At 40.5% G+C, this 18,633-nt stretch overlaps 2 protein-coding genes across 3 annotated transcripts in view; both read right to left on the bottom strand.

The window, feature by feature from the left end:
- Nucleotides 1–6,931, bottom strand: part of arhgef10la (Rho guanine nucleotide exchange factor (GEF) 10-like a) — a 97,216-nt gene extending 90,285 nt beyond the window's left edge. Inside the window, exon 1 of one of the 2 annotated variants that reach the window (XM_018679504.2) lies at nt 6,525–6,931. The gene's annotated coding sequence lies outside the window, so the exon portion shown is untranslated. The remainder of the gene's footprint in view (nt 1–6,524) is intronic. The other variant, XM_018679512.2, reaches the window with a different exon arrangement.
- Nucleotides 6,932–8,197: 1,266 nt separating this feature from the next.
- The window catches only part of chd5 (chromodomain helicase DNA binding protein 5), a 38,136-nt gene continuing 27,700 nt past the window's right edge, over nt 8,198–18,633 (bottom strand). The window contains 12 exon segments of the mRNA XM_018679523.2: nt 8,198–11,159; nt 11,881–12,007; nt 12,887–13,050; nt 14,046–14,241; nt 14,407–14,539; nt 14,761–14,869; nt 15,670–15,822; nt 15,935–16,024; nt 16,120–16,315; nt 16,537–16,616; nt 16,737–16,896; nt 17,929–18,073. Coding sequence (XP_018535039.1) covers nt 11,032–11,159; nt 11,881–12,007; nt 12,887–13,050; nt 14,046–14,241; nt 14,407–14,539; nt 14,761–14,869; nt 15,670–15,822; nt 15,935–16,024; nt 16,120–16,315; nt 16,537–16,616; nt 16,737–16,896; nt 17,929–18,073 — 1,681 coding nt within the window. The 3' untranslated portion in view covers nt 8,198–11,031.

Genomic DNA, 18,633 nt, shown 5'->3' with positions numbered 1-18,633 from the left:
ATGAGAGGCTATTTTCTTGTCTTATCAAGGAAAACAGCAGAATTTTTTTTTTTTAATTGCAAATACATGACATGTTTTACAGTGATTTTGGGCCCATGTTATCTCATCAACAAATGAGCATGTAAATTGTCAGCTCAAATCATGGAAAATTAGATTTGTTGATAGCATATTTTCAAAATAAAATGGAAATGTTCCATGACACACATGCCCCCAAGGTATTAAATTGCTGGAATTGTTTCATTATTTCTACAAAGTAGGGATTTTCTATGACGTACAGGCTCTGTACATGTTAGTGTACCCCTCCTGCATCCAGCATCTGCTTTGCATTTTGATTAGCACTGAACTCCTTCCAGTGCAGGAGGCGGGAAACATTGATAAGGCAGTTTGTCAGGCTCCTTTGGGAAAATGATAGCATGGAGTGGAGGCAGCTAAGCACAGGCCGGTTGTGTGGGAAAAACATCCCTGAAACATAATGCTGGTGGATTGTAAAATCCACTGTCAGCACATATTGTTTAACCTGGATACAAGGGGCTATCATGATGTCAGTTATGGCTCTCATTATCTTTTACGACTGTTTGCTGACAGCTCAGGTCGGGCAAGTTGTTTGTTTGCAGCGCTGTGGTTCAGGAGCATTGATGGCTATGAATCCTGAACTATAGTATAAAATAAATAAATAAATAAATAGTAGAAAATAAAAAAAATTTGAGTTTCATAAAGAAAACAGTAAAGTAATTCTCTGCCTGTTTACAAGTACATTAAGCTGCTGCCTTGGACCCAGTTACCTCCTCTGCACCACAAACACAGTTTCTCCAGTCAGCCCACTCATTGGTCAAATTAACAATGACTCTTTTGTGGAGGGAAAACCTTCTGCTCGGTCTCAGAAAGCATTGTTCTCTACATTCGTCACTGCAGCACTGATTAGCTCACAGGTCATTTGGACCACCACTGTGCGGTCTATGGTATGGCTCATGCAAACTCAGTGTGAAAGAATGAAGGATTTTGTTATAGGAAAGCAGCATCCTCTTTGAATGAATGTTTAAAAAAATCTTCCTTGTAAGGTTTAATTGAAGGTTATTACCACTTAACATCCACAGACAAAAGCCATGCTGACTGAACAATCACCCCTGATTGTTCACTGGAGTGAGTGGGATTGGGTAAACATAAGAGCGCTGTGAGATATTAAAGATGTAATTGATATTTTCACATTATTGCAAATCAGCAAGACAGCTGGTGCCTTGAATAAAACTTCAGCGCGTTAATACTAATAACAAAACTGGAACCCAGAAGTTTTTCCACTTAAAGTACTTTCCTCAGAATCAAAATGACAGGTATTCTCAACAACTGTCTTTGAGGGAAGGCGTTTGGACAAGCCATCAAACAGACTCAAGCTTAGAAAAATAAAGAGCCCCGGGAGTGGTTCTGTATGAAAGCTATTCTTGAGGGGAAAATAAGATACATCACAGAATGGAGATGAAACCAACTCCTACACACCCTGTCCCTGACCTACATAGAGCTCTGAAAACTCTCCCACTGTGTACCAAATGTGGTAATGAGCGGAGGGATGTCGTGTGTGTACAGAGGAAAATGAGGCACGTGCACACTTTCATTGGTGATCCGTGGCAAACCAGTTCACACATTTTGCAGTGTACATTCTAAGTGAAAACATCAAACACTGCATTGTGTCTTGTTTTAAATATAGCAGTTCTTGGATTTGCATATTTAGTGGTTTTATATATATATATATATATATATATATACATATTTTCTCCTTCCTCTTTTTTAAACTCAGATTGTACAATCTTTGATAACTCAGTTGGATCTTGTAGAAACTTGGCATCTGATTTATGTTGCCTGATTCCATCTCAGCTCCCTGTTGTACTTTACTTTATTTCACAAAGCAGTAAAGGATATGTATTCTGGTTTAAAGAATGAAAATTAAATGACAGGGTTTAAAAACAGAAAATTCAAAAAAGAGTTTCCTAACCAGTAACTGTATCCATTTTTTTCTGTCAGGACTTTGCAAATCTGCTGGACTGCATATTTAGTTCTAGCCACTGATTTACACAGAGCTATGTTTGGCCAACTGCAGACAACTCTCACAGCCATTGGTCAGCAGCAGTCGGGTATATCAATAGACAATGGCAGAGAACAGCAGCTGGTGATGACTGAATAAACAGCACTGGAAAATCTAAAAGAAAGTCACTGAGAGCGCGCCTACTTTAGGGTTTTCCTTAGCAGTAAGTGGCGCAGAAACACTCCGCAGACAATGAGAGAGCAGTGGACCATTGACAACAACAAACAGTGCCAGGCAGAGACGATTCTGCCTCTGGCGACTGGTTCCTTCTCCAGCTTCCCTGAGGACTTCCTATCAAGAGATACGAATGTGACTCGGCCAATTTAGGAACTGCTAACAGCTCCTTGAGAACAGACGGAATATGTCTTTCTTTGGCTGTCAAAAGGCATAACAATCTGAGTGGGAGGTTGTTCACAGGCATTTGTGGATTTCATGGATTTGCGTAAACATAGCATGGCCCTATCCAAAGATTTTTGAACATAGTAGAAGCAAAGCCTATTGCATTATATATTATGACTGTTATGAATATTTTAAATTCAACTTAAAATTAATTTCTGAAGCCTGTGTGCCAAAGGCCATGTGGAATATAATATCACACTGTAAACACAACATGATTTGAGGGTTATCTGTGCATATTTATTCCTACTTTCTTCATAGTTTCTTGCAGTTGTTTAAACATTCAGGGATATATTATTCATTCAGGAGCCAGCCTGGCCTTCATATGCCCTCTGCTGTGGAGAGTAGCTCCAGTAATGTCAGTCCAGAACAACAGTGATGTGCTGGGTGAAGGACATAGTGGGAGTAACCTCCACCTCCCATCTGCCATTTGTGCTCACAGCATACTAGTGCACTGGACTGTGTGTGTGTGTGTGCTGAATTGTACAAATACTGAGCAAAGATAAGCAATGTCCTGAATGTGTTGACCAGACAATGCTTTTGTTTATCAAGAAGAATATTTCCAGGTCCAGATTGGAAGGGCAAAAAGACAATTCTGAATAATTCTGGCAGACAGTTTGTCAGCATAGGACATGTTATTGATGTTAAATCCTGTAACACAGTGTCCATAATACTGTATCTGCAGAGACTTGACTGGGTTATTGATCACTGCCGATAACTTTTCTGGTACATTTTTCCAGTCACACTCAGTCTCCTTCAATCTCCCACTTATTTTTATTTTCAACTATACCATTGTGCAAAACCACTATTATCTTTACAGTATGTCACAGTTAGTTTATCAGACATCTTGCTACATCATTACATTAGGTGATTTAAGAATGGATCACTGGGTGGAGGCCTGAGGAAACTTATGTAGAAGAGGATAAGTTCAGTGCTACACTCCCTCCTGATGGCCATAAGAAATAAATCAAAGACATTAGTTACTTAAAGGAGGAGAAGGCAATTCTGAACAGAGATTGTTGATGTTTGAACTCAACGGCCAAACAAATAACACAACACCACCATCCCACGCCCATCATCCCTCTCAGTGCTCCTTTAGAAGTGCTGCCCATTGCCTAGGCAACGGCACTAACAACAGGGCTAGCTGACCAGAAAAGAAATATGGCAGAACACAGAGTGTCTGCTGCTTCAGGATAAGTTAGTGCCAATAAACAGAAGCTATTTTTATTGCCATGAAAACACAGGTGGCATATGTTTTTTGTTATACTGTAGAAAGGATGCAAATAAGTCAGTCAATATTTAAATAGGTGTTGAAGCCTGATATTTTTCTTAAGCCAGTCTAAACCAAGGAGTAGCTCAGTAAGTAACATTATTGCTAATAACAGTAACCTATAATCTACCATTAGTGATACTTGGAGCAACACTGCAGAGGGGACAGCTAATAGCCCGTGAGGAAACAAAAAGTGTGCTGAATTACAGGGTCTTGTCTTGTTAGTCGCCTTACTATTCAGATGTTGGAAAAGTGCAGCCACCAAACTCATCTCTTACACCTCAGGTAAATATCTCTGTCCTGTGAACATGCTACACAGTAAAGTGGTACACCAGCAATGTAGCACTGCACCACCGAAAAGTTTGGGGACTCACAAAACACAGACAAACAAAGCAACAGAGGCAGAAATATCCTGACTTTTAGCTCAAACAGTGTCAAGTTCCAAAGACAAAGGTTCCTATACTTCTCTCAAAGCAGAGGTTTTCAAACTGGGAGGCACACCTCCCCAGGGACGATGTGAGAGAGCTGAAGGAAGGGTGCAGAGGGAGAACCATGAGGCAAAGAGAGGTGAAAGGGGAGACGTGAGGTGAAGGCAGGTGGTAGTTGTCTAGATTTGGTCTTAGTGTCAGACACGGTGAAAACCCCTGCCCTATGTAACTCAATAGTTGGACACTCCCTGCCTGGTAAATGCTGATGACTTTTAAACTCCACATTTCCAGGTCCAAACCAAAATGTCATCATGGTTATTTTCTCAGACTTGACACAGATTCTCCATAGCCACAAGAGAGTTTATACAACTGTTTTCAGCTAAGTAATCCTCATGACACATGAGGTCATCTTTATGGGACAAATCAGTGGAATTCTCCTTTAATGTACAGTATTCTAGTGATTCAAGGAAGATACACTTTCTCTTAATTCTTTCTTAACACGAGTGGAAATGAAAACAACAAAATAAAAAACTTGTGTTTTACTTTCATGGAAGCTCAGCATTTGCTCAGAGCTCAGCAACTGTAAAATTTCACCATTGTAAGTTCAGATATTTTGTTTTGAGTTTGTATAATGAAGCATCCAAACTGAGCTGAATCTACTTTCCAATCCAAGTCAAAGCTTCAGAAAGTTTACTTTTAGTGCTGAGTAGATGTCAGCCACTTCCTCTACCAATTTCAGCCTTATCTTTGCTGTAGCACACCAGTATCACTACAGCATCTGCAGCTGGGACCACATCAAAATAATCATTTGAACCACACTTACGTAGATCTCAAATGTAAGTTATAAACAATTCATTAATTTCCCACAGTCAGTTGGTGCCTTTGGCCTTAGTCATGGCATCTGTTTGATGTTAGCTCAGCTTCAAGAAGGCAAGGCAAACTTTCACTATTAGTGCACAAAAGGCATACCTGCTCCTTTGATGTGGCAGTCAAATCAGATATCACATATGAAAATATACTCTTGAATGAAAGTGTTTCCTTGCTCTTCAGGAAGTGTCATACAGTGATTTTAATAATAGCCAAATTAAATCTTCCAACAATGCAACATGTGCTCAGGCTGTAGGTGTCAGGTGATTGTTATTCAAACCAGTGTGGCTGAGTCTTTTTGGCCTTGAAGTTTGTTGTCAGATGAGCTCATGGGAAATAAGACAAATCATGTTTGGGCGACATGCTGCAAGTGTAACAGCAAAATACTGTAGATCAGCTTTGACTCACAAACATCCCAGAATTCCTCCTACTAGTTAATTATCTGACATTCCCAGAGGAATGTGTAATACAGCACACCAGTAAACATTTGGCAGGTGTGTCGCCACTATCAAATGTCTCATTGTCTATTTGAGCACCAAGGCCTTTGCATGTGTACATATGATTGCGTGTTAATGGGTGAATGTGTGGCAAAAGGGAGAGGGATGCCATTGATAGTGAGGTCTTTGTGGTAGCTTCAGGCCATGCATGCATGGATTGTTAATGTCTGTTGGAAGTGCTGGGCTGTGACTAAGGAGAAAAAAATCTTATACAGTGAGTCCATGGAGTCCCTTAAAAGAAAGGCTCTTGGACATCCGGCAAGTGAGGCAGAAACAGTGCTCTAGCTCAAAATGCAAATTACTTGGTCAGAGGTCCCTTAGCTCCCCCATCACCCCTCTCCTCCCGGTCTCCCCTCTCTATTCTGCTCAGGGTATAGAGGCAGCGTGAAATCCATCCTGGGAGGAGCTATTGCACTCCGGGAAGTAACCGTCAAACTGGAATGGTTAAGACCAGGCCCAGCCCAGGGAATCTCTTTTTATAGCCCGAGGCTTTGGAAGAGCCGTGCAGTGCTGCTGAAAAACAGCCGGCCAGAGGTGTGGGTCTGGGATGAGCCGGCAATCTCTCACTCATCCTTCATGGTGTCTGTCTCAGGAACTGCTGCTATCATAACAAGGCCTCACGCTCGGTAGCCCCGCTTGCTCTGTGAGGCAGACTCAGGTTTAATCGTCCATGATGGTGTGTACTCTACCAAAGGGCCACACGGGTATCTGCCGTTCCCATCCTCTCCTCTCCTGCTCCACCTTCCCTTGTCCTTTCAGCTGTCCCTTTAGCTGTTGGACTGAGAGCCAGAGAGGCACAAAACCAGCTCACCCACACACCCACCCACCCCCAACAACTCCACTCCATCAATGGCCCCCTTGGACAAAGCTGCTGTCTTTGCAACATGCTAACCATGCTGAGAGGGAGGAGGGAGAGAGAGAGAGGAGAGACAGAATGAAGGAAGGAAAGAAGGGAAAGTGTTTGGAGGACAACAAATATATACGCCTCTCACCTCCTTGTCCTCAGTAGTGTGTCCTCCGAGAAGCTTCAGGCACTCCCTGGTGACCCTTTAATCCTGGTAGCCTCCCATAAACTCTCAGTTTTTACCACACTGCCGGGTCCAGCACACTCATCTTTATAGTCTCCTGTGAAGGCTGCAAGGGGCTGAACACAGATTGGAATTCTCCTGTGCTGTTTACTTTCCCACAACTTCTCCCCTGCACCGTGTGCACTAGCAGCTCTAGATGAGGTAACCCTCTTTGCTCCCTCCCCTTTTCTCTCTCTGCCTCTCTCGCCTCTCTGTTCCTGTCCCTCCCTCTATCTTCCCTCTGTCCCTCTATTTTCTAGATGGGTCCTTTACCCCCTTCAGCCCCTCTAGTCTCATTCTGTCCTTTCCTTTTGGTTTTCTCCCTCCTCCCACTCTCCAGACCCCTGCTGCTGTCCAGACAGCAGCACAAAGCAGGGTGAGGGCTCTCAACTGCAGCTGGCCAATGGCAGAATGACAAAGTTAAGCATGCAGCCAATAAAAAGCCAAGGGGGTGGAATTTACACCAATCAGGGGAGATATTCAGAACAAGTGGGCTGGACAAAAGGAATTAAGGCCAATGCTGTCTCACAGCACTTCCGTGTGGGACTGCAGGTGTGTGTTCACATACTGTGCATGGGTCATTTGTATGACTTTCTCATTAATAATGGCTTAGATTAAGATCATTATTATTTGAAAAAAGACTGGGGAGACTGATTTCTGAGACAGTGAAGACATTTGAGTTAGCAGGCAAATGAACTGGATCAATAGATAGAAAAGAGAAATGGAAAAATATAAATCAAAAATATAAATATTGACTGTTGATAGATTTTATTAAAATATTTGGTGTTAGCAAAGTGAGTAGAAAGTACAGGATTTTTAACTTAAGAGTTTTTATTTTTCTGTTTAACCTTTATCAAATCAGGAAGTTACATTACATGTCTTGTCATGTCAGAATGACAACAAAAGCAAACAAAATCACATAGTGGGGGTTTGAGTTCCACATTCTTGAAATTTATAACTTCATAGCATTCACAAACTTTATTTAGGTGCTTCACCTGTTGTAAAAACAGCAGTAAAATAATGTAGAAACACACTGCTACATGTCTTCATGGCAATTTTACTTCACTACAGAACACAAGTATTAAAATGCATAAATACATATCATGCTGTATGGCCCATCAGTGATATATTTTCATGGTGCATTAATTGGTGTGTTAGAAACATACACGTTGTAATTGGTCAAGACTACACATATTTGAACTATTATCTATACTGTTGGATAGTTTAACCTGTAACAATGTATTATCATAAATATTATATAAAAATGATCATGTTCTGTATGTGAAATCTTAATCTGCAAAGTAACTACGGCTGTCAAATAAATGTTTTGTCTTCAGACTGCTCTGTGATTGGCCTCTGTCTGCTATTCTTGACCTTACCAATGACACCAGTGTTTCTATTCCTGCCTCTAATCACATTTACAGGACTGCAGGCTCTTGCAGCTTGTGGTGTGCAGCATTAGAGGACACTGCACTATGAACACAAGGCAATGTGTGAGGTCAAGTCAATAAAGTCGAGGGTTTACTTAAATCTGAAGTCCTCCTCGACTCAGCTCACTTCACAGGCAGACTAACAAGTGAAAGAAAAACCATACAGTGTTGCTGTTGTCCAGAAGATTTATTAAAACACATTGAACAAATACACAGAATACAAATAAAAAGATGACAATTCACTTTTTCATTCAATTGCTATACAGCACAAATATCAGAACCATAACACTGCTTGGAGCTCATTGTCTGTAAATGCTAGATAGACTACCTCCTCCCCAAAGTGAACCGTCATATCAAACGCTTCACATGCTGTGCATTCACTGCAACAAAGGTGCCTTTAATCAGGGTCTTTTGGTAGCTTTTGAAGCCATGTTAATAAGCATGTACATACATTGTTAACATATTTATAATATTAGACTGAAGCCTTTTTTTTCTAACAGACGTTACATTCATACTGACTTCAGTTTGATTGCATTTCATTGCAGTATGTTTTTGATGTCATCTCACAGTCGTCGCTCCAGAGGGAAAAGACATGATTTTGACTGATGAGCACATGTGGTGCACACTGCAGTTCTATGGCAACACCATCCAGCCGACATTCATCTTTTTTTCAGTTTGATACATAAATCTATATGAGATGGACTTATCTCTGAAAAATCTTTCAAGTATTTACATGTTTCTGAGGTTTCTATCTGTCAAGCAACCTAATAATACATGTCGTGGTCAAGTTATTGATGAAATTAACAGAAACACGGTGAACAGAACAGCACTGATTAACACTAACAAACAGCGCAAAAACTGATTCAAGGTTCATCTCATGGTGCTTTCAAAATGAGTCTGGTAATGTTTTGTAACTCAATTTTAGTGCTAAGTTAAAGCATGTTGTCTGAGAATTGATGGGCGAGGCGGTTCGCAGTCACACAATCTAAGTGAGTGAAAAGGGGGTCAGACGAGAGCACCTCAGGACAATCATTTGAATTGGCAAAAAGAGAGTAAGAAAATATGCTCACCAACTCTGTACAACACTGCCTCTTCAGTTTTGATTAGTCCAATCACAATCATCATCCCAACAATTTCAAATAAGTGCTGTGGCAATGGCAATAATAATAATAATAATAATAATAATACAAACAAGTAATGCCACTGGTCTTTGGAAAAGGAAAAAAAGACAAATATGTCAATAAGAATTTATACTTTGAGTCCAAACATTCGAGCAATACCTTCATAGAAAAGGAAAAATAGTAAGCTTGAATTTATAAAAGATTGTTTTACTTAGTGGACAGTCACTTTAGCACATAATAATAATAGTAGATGGAATGGAATAGATATGTAGCTATACCATGCTAAAGTGCCTTCACACCAGGTAAAGCAAAAGGCGACGACAGACACTTTTGAAAGAACCAAAACCTAACTGAGGAAGCTGGACATGAAGACATCATCTAAGAGTAATGTTGTGCAACATTGGTCCTTAAAAGCTGATATACAGAGAATATTCCTTCAAGTGTAAGTTCAGACTGTGACACTATACCAATTACAGCCTTCACCTCTGTGGAGGAAATACACTGCATCAAAGAACAAATCATACTGGATCATCTTCTTTAATGGCACCAAATACATCTATTTTTTACCTTAACATAAAGAGAAGCAAAGAAAAGCTCATTCTGCGACAAATACAAGACTTAAGGTGACACTGCGCCATCCATAAGGATTTATGTTCTTATTTAGTTCTAACAATGAAAGGGAACTGGGAAAGTCCCTGGGATGTAAGAGGGAAAAAAAGCCACTCTCCACTCAGGACTCTGTTCTCAGTTAGGCCTGAACATTAAAAGCCCTGTATGTGGATGTAGACCAGATGAGTTCCTGTTTATAGTGCAGTCCCACTGGTCATGGCCCCAGGGTTAAGCTCTATAGCCACTACTAACATTCAAATATAGAAAGAATCACAAATATTGTACCATACACAGAAATACTCAGTCTTCTCTGAAATGCATTAAAAATCATTTTTCGCCTCTTCCACAGTTTCTCCTGCTCTGCCCGATCTTCATATATGATACCAAGCCAGGCTTCATCCACGTATGTATACATATTTCACAATGATTAGACCTATGTGAGGTAAAATAAACAGCAGTCTCTGAGTATATACAGTACAAGAGGCCAACCCTCAGAGGCTCTGCAGTGTATCTGCAGGTTTGGCAGAAATTACTTTCTCCAAATTACCAGTGGGTGGCAGTCTTTAGAGGATTCAGATAGACTGTGTCCAGCTACTGCATACATGATAATAGTTTTTTTGATGCTGTCAAATCAATACTTTATCCACTGGTTACTACATGAATGACAAGAACACATATTCATTTAAAGTAACAATATTGGCCCTCAGAAAGGAAAAAAAAAAACAATCTCCTATCAAACTATGACTGAAGACATCCTTGACTCCTCTTCACAGAGAAAAAACTCCAGTGGGGCACAGTCACAGTGTACAATGAGTGGGTAGATGGATAAAAGCAGCAGGGTGCACGCAGGATGAAACAGTCGAGGCTGGCACGAATAAAACACACATTCCAAGATTAGAATGAGCCCCAATCAAGAGTATCAGAAGCCCAGTACTGCCAACTTGCTTGAGTTTCGCCTTGTAGTTAAGGGCTGAAAAAAAAATCCTCTGTCAGGAAAGCTGCTCCTTTCTCCCCTCCTAATCCTCTCCTCTACTGAAATACTTCTATATGATCCTCAAAAGATAAAAGTGCAATTGTTAAGATAGATACTTCTGCATTAATCAAAAAGTTAATCGCCTTATCCGTAGACAGCAGAGAGCTTGATTTTGTAGATTTTAAGTCAGGAAGGAGCAGGAGAAAGAGGACGATGTGGTGGAAGAGATGGGCAGCTGTCGTCCATACAGGTTCCATCCCTGGGAGTTTCTGACCTCAGGTCAGTGTTACAGAGCTTGTCTAGTCCTCGATACAGATGACATCACTAGGTTTGCCTGACTTGAGGTCAGGCGTAGCCACATCTCTCAAAGAGTCGAGTGACTTCTTGTCCAGATGGCTTGTAGGGGGTGGGGGGCCATTAGAGGACACTACAGAGGAAAGAGATTGAGTGTTGAATTGTTCATTGTGACAAAATAAGTATCTGTGTTTGAGCTTTCTTAAGTCACTATCACTCAGTTAGTGGGAAATCACACCTGCTCACCAAAGTTACATAAAGGAAAAACAGGCATTGTGATGCAGAGTGGGAATGACTCCATTCCCCCATTACAAGTCAGTGTACCAACAAAATGATTCTGATGTTGTTATTTTACAGTAAAATAGTTACATAATGTTGCTTCAAAACTTCAAAACTGAAAGTGAGCACACCCAGAATGCCTATAATAATCCCTCATTGCGTGCACAGCTGAGGTAAGTACAATAGGTCACAGCTGAATCAGCGTGTCAGCCTGTAAGCTGTGATGGATGTCTGCATGAAACTAAGATGCAAGTTGAAATAAAACAGAACAGTCCTTTTATATTATTGCACTTCACATCAATTCAATTTAGCAAGCATCGAAAAACCTTAACAGAGTACATGTCATGTAATCATGTTCAATTAGTGGAAAGATCTTAATGACATGAAAAATATCTGACGTCTTGTGTGTCGAAGAGATGAAACATTTTTAGACTTTAGGTCTCATCCACCGTAACTGAAACCAAACAAAATTACAGTTAATAATTATCAGAATTTAAGTGGCAGGAACGACCTCCAACCTCCCTCCCCTGCTTGCTTTATGTCACCTATTATCTACTGTAAATGTCTATCCTTACCACTGACATAGGGTCCCAGAGGCATCTGACTGTAGTTGACCATGGGCTGTCCACCTGGTCCTCTGAATCCTCCACCAAAGCTGCTGCTGTACATCTGGGAGCAGCCAAACCCACCCTGGCTAAAAGGCTGAGGAACATACATGAAGATCAGTTATCCTGTTGCATGCTAGAACTTTTATATATAGGATAATAACACAAGGCTGATCCTGTTACAGTGACAGCAGGAAATGATGCTTCTACAGCTGGTCTGTGTGGCTCTTTCAGAGAAGTTTTCTTCCCACAGGAGGAACTCAAGTACATTAAAAAAACAAAGGAAAGCAGGTCAGATTGCCAACAGTTTCCCTGGTTACGACAAGAGTTGGCATAGCAACCAAAAAAGCACAGTCAGAGCACATGACCAATAGCACCGCTGGGCTGAAATGAACTCTTGGATAACAGCGAATAAAACACACACATTCAATTCTGGAGAACAGGTGCAGGAGAGATGAAAGTAATGAGACAATACAGTCTTTGTTAAATCCTTCGGGACTGAAACGTGGAGCTCAGTGGTGAAAGTAAACAACTACTGTTTTTTGCATTACACTGGGGGGAAACCTTCTTCCATGGGGGATAACAAGTCTCCACAGGTTTTTGAAAGAATAATGCGGCTGCTGAGTCGTGACTACAAAACTTCAACGTTTTTAGGCCTCAGCTTTTATATTTTACTATGTTCTGTCAGACATTTTCATGAGCCGTGTTTCCTCACTCTTATGAGCCTCATCTGCATCTTGCACCAGCCAAGCCCAAACCATTAAGGAAAGAGTTCAGTCATTCTTAGCAAGACAACAGTGCTAAACAACCTTCACCTTATAGTGCTAAAATTGTATTTTACAACAGAAAAGTTCAGATAACCTTACACTTATTATTGAGGGAATGAAACAGAGGAATGACTTGCATGTGATACCACAGAATAATTACTTGTTGTAGAGTTTTCTGACCTTCTTGGCCACCGTGTCTCATAGCTCACCTGCTGCGGTGGAGGTTCGCTGCCTCGGCTGGTGAGGCGGCTCAGGATGCTCCTCTCAGACATCTGTAGACGGGCCGACACCGGCGGGATCCTGGACAGCATGTTGGGCAGTCGTGTAACATCTGCTTTCATGTCACTCAGAAGTTCCTCCAGCTGGTTCAGCACTGTAAGACCACAAGAAGAGAGAGTGGTTTTATTTATGTTAACAGTCGTTTCATGCTTGCATGTGTAGCATCAAGTGGTGAGAAAAAGATAAATGCAAGACGTCAAATATTTTTAAAAAAGCGAATTAATTGTGTGATCCGAGGCCTGAAATTAAATTAACCAGTGTCATAAGAGCCACAGGCAGCAACATTTTGAAACTACAACATTTTAACACCTCAGTTTGATACAGTCTTTGGTCTTGGCCTCTACCCAAACTTTCATCCTATTACTATCAGTGAGTGTGTTTTGACAGTGAGACGAATTAACATTAAATGACACCACTGTGTCAAACAGGATCTCTGCCGACTGCCTGTTAGAAGCTGCACACATATAGATGGGTGGAAACATCTGTATGCACTTCCTTTTGTACCCCACTCATTTTCTGGATGGGCGGATAAACTTGTTTCCAACTGAAATCACCTGTTTGACATAATTTACTACAGAGAGTCTGCATGTTGGGACAAGCAAGAATTAGGTCAATTGCCTTAGGATAAAAAACAAACAAACATCATTTTATAAAATACTTCTTTGCATTAGAAAAAGGTTAGTCCCCCAAAATGACTTATTTAAGATATATTTTTCAGTGAAGCTAAAGCAAGATACTATGTTGATTTTTCACTAGTTAAACATCTATTGTATTCAAGTGGAAGAGAGTTTAAAAACGACACCAAAAGACAAAGTATTTCTGAATACATTAATAGTTAAATATTGATAATTCTAGGAAGGTTTTTAGGGGATTTTAAATCAAAATTTGCCCTTGCCTCTTTGATGAATGTTTCATGCACAACCTGATTTTACACACAGCACAACCAGTGGGGTTGTCGTTGTTGTGAAAAATTTATATCTGTACTTTTGCCCTGTAAAAGTCATTTGCAGGATTCAGGATTATTTTCCTCCAGCCCTTGGTGGCTGAGGTAGAAATTCTGACACTTATATCCATTGCTATTTTTGAGACCTTTGTGCAGCACAGCGTTGGCAGGCTTGTTCCCAGCCAGAGACTCTTTGGACAGGTGCTGGTGGGACTCGGCCAGACATTCCACCTCAGCGAAACGAGTGTTGAGAGCCATGGCTGGGTGACTGGGGTCCTGGGTCATATTCAGGTAAGCCGCCCGCCTCAGTTGCTCCTCAATAACCAGAGCCTGCTCCAACAACTACAGAGAGAAATAGGGGAAGAAAAACAGAGTATGAAACATAGATGTGACAGGCAGAGAGAAATACATTTTGTTTCAGTTTGCATTCAGATATAACAAATCCTTTAATCCTTGAATTTTTCAGTCTTCAGTGGTTTATTTTAATTATAAAGTGTGAAGGATTGCCTTAAAGCGGCGAGCCAGGAACTTGTTCTTCATTTCTAGGTAGTTGCCCTTATGCATCTCAGTTTTAAAGGGCTCATTCAGAATAGCGTAACGTGGGTCATTCTGAATGTCCTGCCAGCGAGCATAGCCATGTCTGAGATTGATTCCCGGTCAAGAAAAAACAAATGGTGGCACAGAACCTCATAAAATTCTTCAAATAAAAACAGCAAGAGAGCTTGGTGGAAATCATAGTTTTATATTGCTCCCCACATTTTGTAAATATCAGCCCTTCAACTGCAGCTCCCCCCGGTCATAAGTAATTACATTACTTTGCCAGATGCTGAGCCCCTCACTCCCACATCTGGGAAAGGATACGTTACGATGCCAGCCAACAGCCAGTAGTCATGGCGACGGTGCCAGATGTCATGCATCTTTCCCGAAGACAGCGCCGCTCGCTCTTCAGTTTGCCAGAGGGTGTGCAGCTCTGATGGCAGTGATATAAAGACAGACAGTTTTTACAGAGACACAAAGTGATATTCAAGATGTTTCCTGCATATGAAGAGCAGAATTAAGATTGATGACAAAACAAAGCTACTTCATTATGGCACCTGAAATAAATGACATGTAGTAAGACAGTAAAAGAGCACAGGTTTAGGAGGTATTAAACAAAGACTGACAGGGGTATGCTGTTAGTGTCACTTTTTTACACTGACAATAAGCTAAGGAAGTGAGTTTGTGAAACTCATGAAATCAAAATTGTTTCATTTAAGTGAAGGGCTTCCAGCTGTGAGAAAATACAGCCATTTCCCAGTAAAATTAGCTCAAGTGCTGCCACAGTGTCCTGCCAGTTCTTTCTTTATCCACTGCCTACTCATTTATCTCCAGACAACATCACACCTGGCTTGTGATGTTTGAGTTAAGAAAAAGACTTCACCAATTAAAACTGAGCTACCCAACATTACAGAACAATATTATGGAAATGAGTCAGAGCCATTTAAAAACACATTTCAACACTGTTTGTGCTGTGTTTGTCTTTTTTAGACCAATGACAAACGTCCTGCTGGCAAACACAATACACTAGATTCAAAGCCAGCTATCAGACAGAATAATCAGACACTTACTGTGTTGAAAATTATGAAACTTCACTTCCTTCCTATAAGGGAATTATGTTCAGAAACTTGAGAACAGATCACTTACTTTAGATAATAACATACAATATAACTTAAATAACTCGTCTTTGGTTGGTGTCTGGTTCATTTCTGATCAAAACAAAGCCATTCTTACCTGTAAAACCTCCATCAGCAATATTAAACATGAACTTGGTTTTGAATCCATTTTTGTCCTCCTTCCTGCTCTCATCCATCTCATCCAAAGTGTCTTTGTCTCCATTTAATCGACCCTCTAATGCATCTTCACTCTTCACATCATCTGCAACAGCTACATAAATGACAGAACAGCTTCTTAAAAGAGACATCTATATAATGGCCTATCACTGAAGCCTGCTTTACCATTTCTACCTGTTTTACTCAAGGATCTGTATCATACGTACCTGGCTTATTTTCCTTGTCTTCAGTTTTTGCCAGAGGCGAATCAGTATCTCCTTTGTCTGAGGACTTCTCTGTTTCTTTGCAGGGCTCCACTGAGGATAACAGAGGGGAAAAAAGATTAAATCAAACAAAGTAAAACCTCACAGAAAAATATAGATTTGCGGCACACGGATCATGCACCACGCACTTTTAGGTGAGGTTTGACTGGATGACAGCTCTGTCTGTTTCAAAGTGGACTCTTTTGGGTTGGCAGATGGCTCTGTCTTTGTGGAGGGTGACTCAGTTCTGTCCCTCTCATCTCCTGTTTTCTCCTCTGAGCTGGCCTTGCTCTCCTCACTGTCAGCTGCCTTCTCAGGTACAGATGCTAGCTCTGCACTGGAAGTCTGCCGAGAGGAAAAAACAGACAGGGCAGCAGGAGGAGAAAGAGGAAAGTTGGTAGAGGGCAAAGAGAGAAGTTAAAAGGTGTCGAAGTTTGAGAGTAGCATCTTCTGAGGGTGATTAGATGAGTTATGGTTAAAGTGTAATGAACCATGAGGGGATGGACGAGGCAATAAAGGATAACGGAATGAAAAGTGATGGGTAGTGGACAAAAACAAGGACTCACTTCCTGCTCTGACAGTTTTTTGCTATCTTGGTCTGTGGTCTCCTTGTCCTCAGCGGTGCCCAAGAGAGACTCAGCTTTCTCTGAAGTCCAGAAAACAACAACTCTTTCAAAACTTTCTTTTTACTCCAAACTTTTATTTTCCTGAGCATGAACTTGAGAGTCAAAGAAAAGTAAAACATGATCAGACACTTGGTTCTAACCTGGTGGGATGGGGGTGCCAGGCTGTGTAGCGACAGGGCTGGCTGGCACAGGGGTGTTGGGATCAGACGACACACTCTCAGTCAGCTTCTTCAGCTCCATTCCAATGGGAATCAGATCTGGAGAACTCAGCTTCCCATTTACATGCTCAAACTCTTGCACCTACAGAGAGATTGGTTCAACTGTGATAAAATGAAAATCCTACTTCCCTTAAATAAGGGATTAGGCAGAACTTTATGAATGTTGCATGCTGATTCACCAGTTTAATTTTCATTTGTCTGTACTCTGAATATACTCTTCTTTTAATGTAAATTTAACGAAGCTGAAACAATCAATCAGTTAATTGTTTAGTCAGTCGACAGCCTTAAAACTTATTAAACTTATTTATCACATGTGCAAAAATTAACAAATATAAACAATACAAAAAGTTCAAAATGCAATAGATAGTAAAGTAAGTGTTTACTATGCACATTTGTACACCACACAAACTAGTCCTTAGCTAACTGATCCACATGGCAAAGTAATGTTCGGTTGCTAATGTTTAACACATTCAGACTGAAGAGTAAGGTAATACTGAATATGGTAAATAAGTCTGGCCTGACATTTATTCAAAATGGTGTTTGATAATGATGTAAATTGGGAAGATTTTTAATCATATTTCACAGAAATGGATAATATACCTTAAATTATAAAACATTATTCCAATAGTGTTCAAGTAAATGACCAAATGAACACTATTACTAACTCATATGTTAAGAAAACAAAGTCCTACCTACATTTTTAATGATATATTTTTAATATATTGTTTAGTCTCCGACAGCTCCAACAGAAATTATGCTACATCTTTCGATCCTAAAGTGATTCCCTGTTTAAATAACCGATTTACTTTGATTATCTGCACTGCAGATGTTTCCTAGCAACCGCTTTACACATTACTAAGTAACCCAGATTCCCTAAGAATCCAGAAGTCACGTTAGTCTTTTTTTTTTTTCAAAACGCAAACAAAGCTAACAAAACATCTAAATTTGTAGTTTATATTATGTCTAAAACTGGGGAAAGTTTGTACCCTAAATGTGCTCTTGTCTGCATTTGCCTGTTCCCGAACAGTTTGACCTACTTTCTGTAATCTCACTGTGCTACAGCAGAGAACTTGGTATTCTGTGTTGAAAATGCCTTCGGTTGAGGAACCAGTACCTTTTTCCTGACAAGGGACATGACCCCGATCCTGGTGAGAACATGCTGACGAGACAGTCCCTCACGGGGGACTCCATCAGCGAAGGTCTCTGCTCCATCTGCCCCCGGCTCACATAGATGTCTCATGAACAGAGACACATAGGCCCTGATGTACAAAAAAATACTTTGCAGTACACCTGACAAGAGGGATTCCTCTGAGGTTACCAGCACTAACGACACATTTTAAACTGTTGTAAACAACTGCGGAGAAAAGCAGTAAAGGCAGCAGCAGTAGGAGAGGAACTTGTAGTGTAATAATAGCAGTAGTAGTATTAGAATGAAGACTAATAGTAACGATTGTACAAATAGTATTAATAGCTGTAATAGTAGCAAAAGTGGTTGCATGATATTATTAGCAAGTGTGTCACACTAGTGAAGGAGATGGTGGTAGTAAGTAAGCAATAGCCAGGGAAATTTTTGACCCAACAAAATATTGAATCTAAATGGGATTTAATATTTCTCTACTAGTGTGGAGAAGGCTTTGAGAGAGCATTTAGACCTTCATGTTGGGAGATAAAACCTACAGAATAGGATGTTACACCTGACAGAACAAATGAAATGTGGAGAATACAGAGCAGTTTAGACACTTATGACCTTGGCAGTTTTTTAAAAATCCTCACTATGGCAACAGTGATAGCAGTTTAAGAAATAATAGAAGAACAATAA

Source organism: Lates calcarifer, linkage group LG12, assembly GCF_001640805.2.
Source record: "Lates calcarifer isolate ASB-BC8 linkage group LG12, TLL_Latcal_v3, whole genome shotgun sequence".
NCBI classification, from domain to species: domain Eukaryota; kingdom Metazoa; phylum Chordata; class Actinopteri; family Centropomidae; genus Lates; species Lates calcarifer.
Note: the sequence above shows the minus strand (reverse complement) of the source record. Positions and strands in the feature narration are given on the sequence as shown.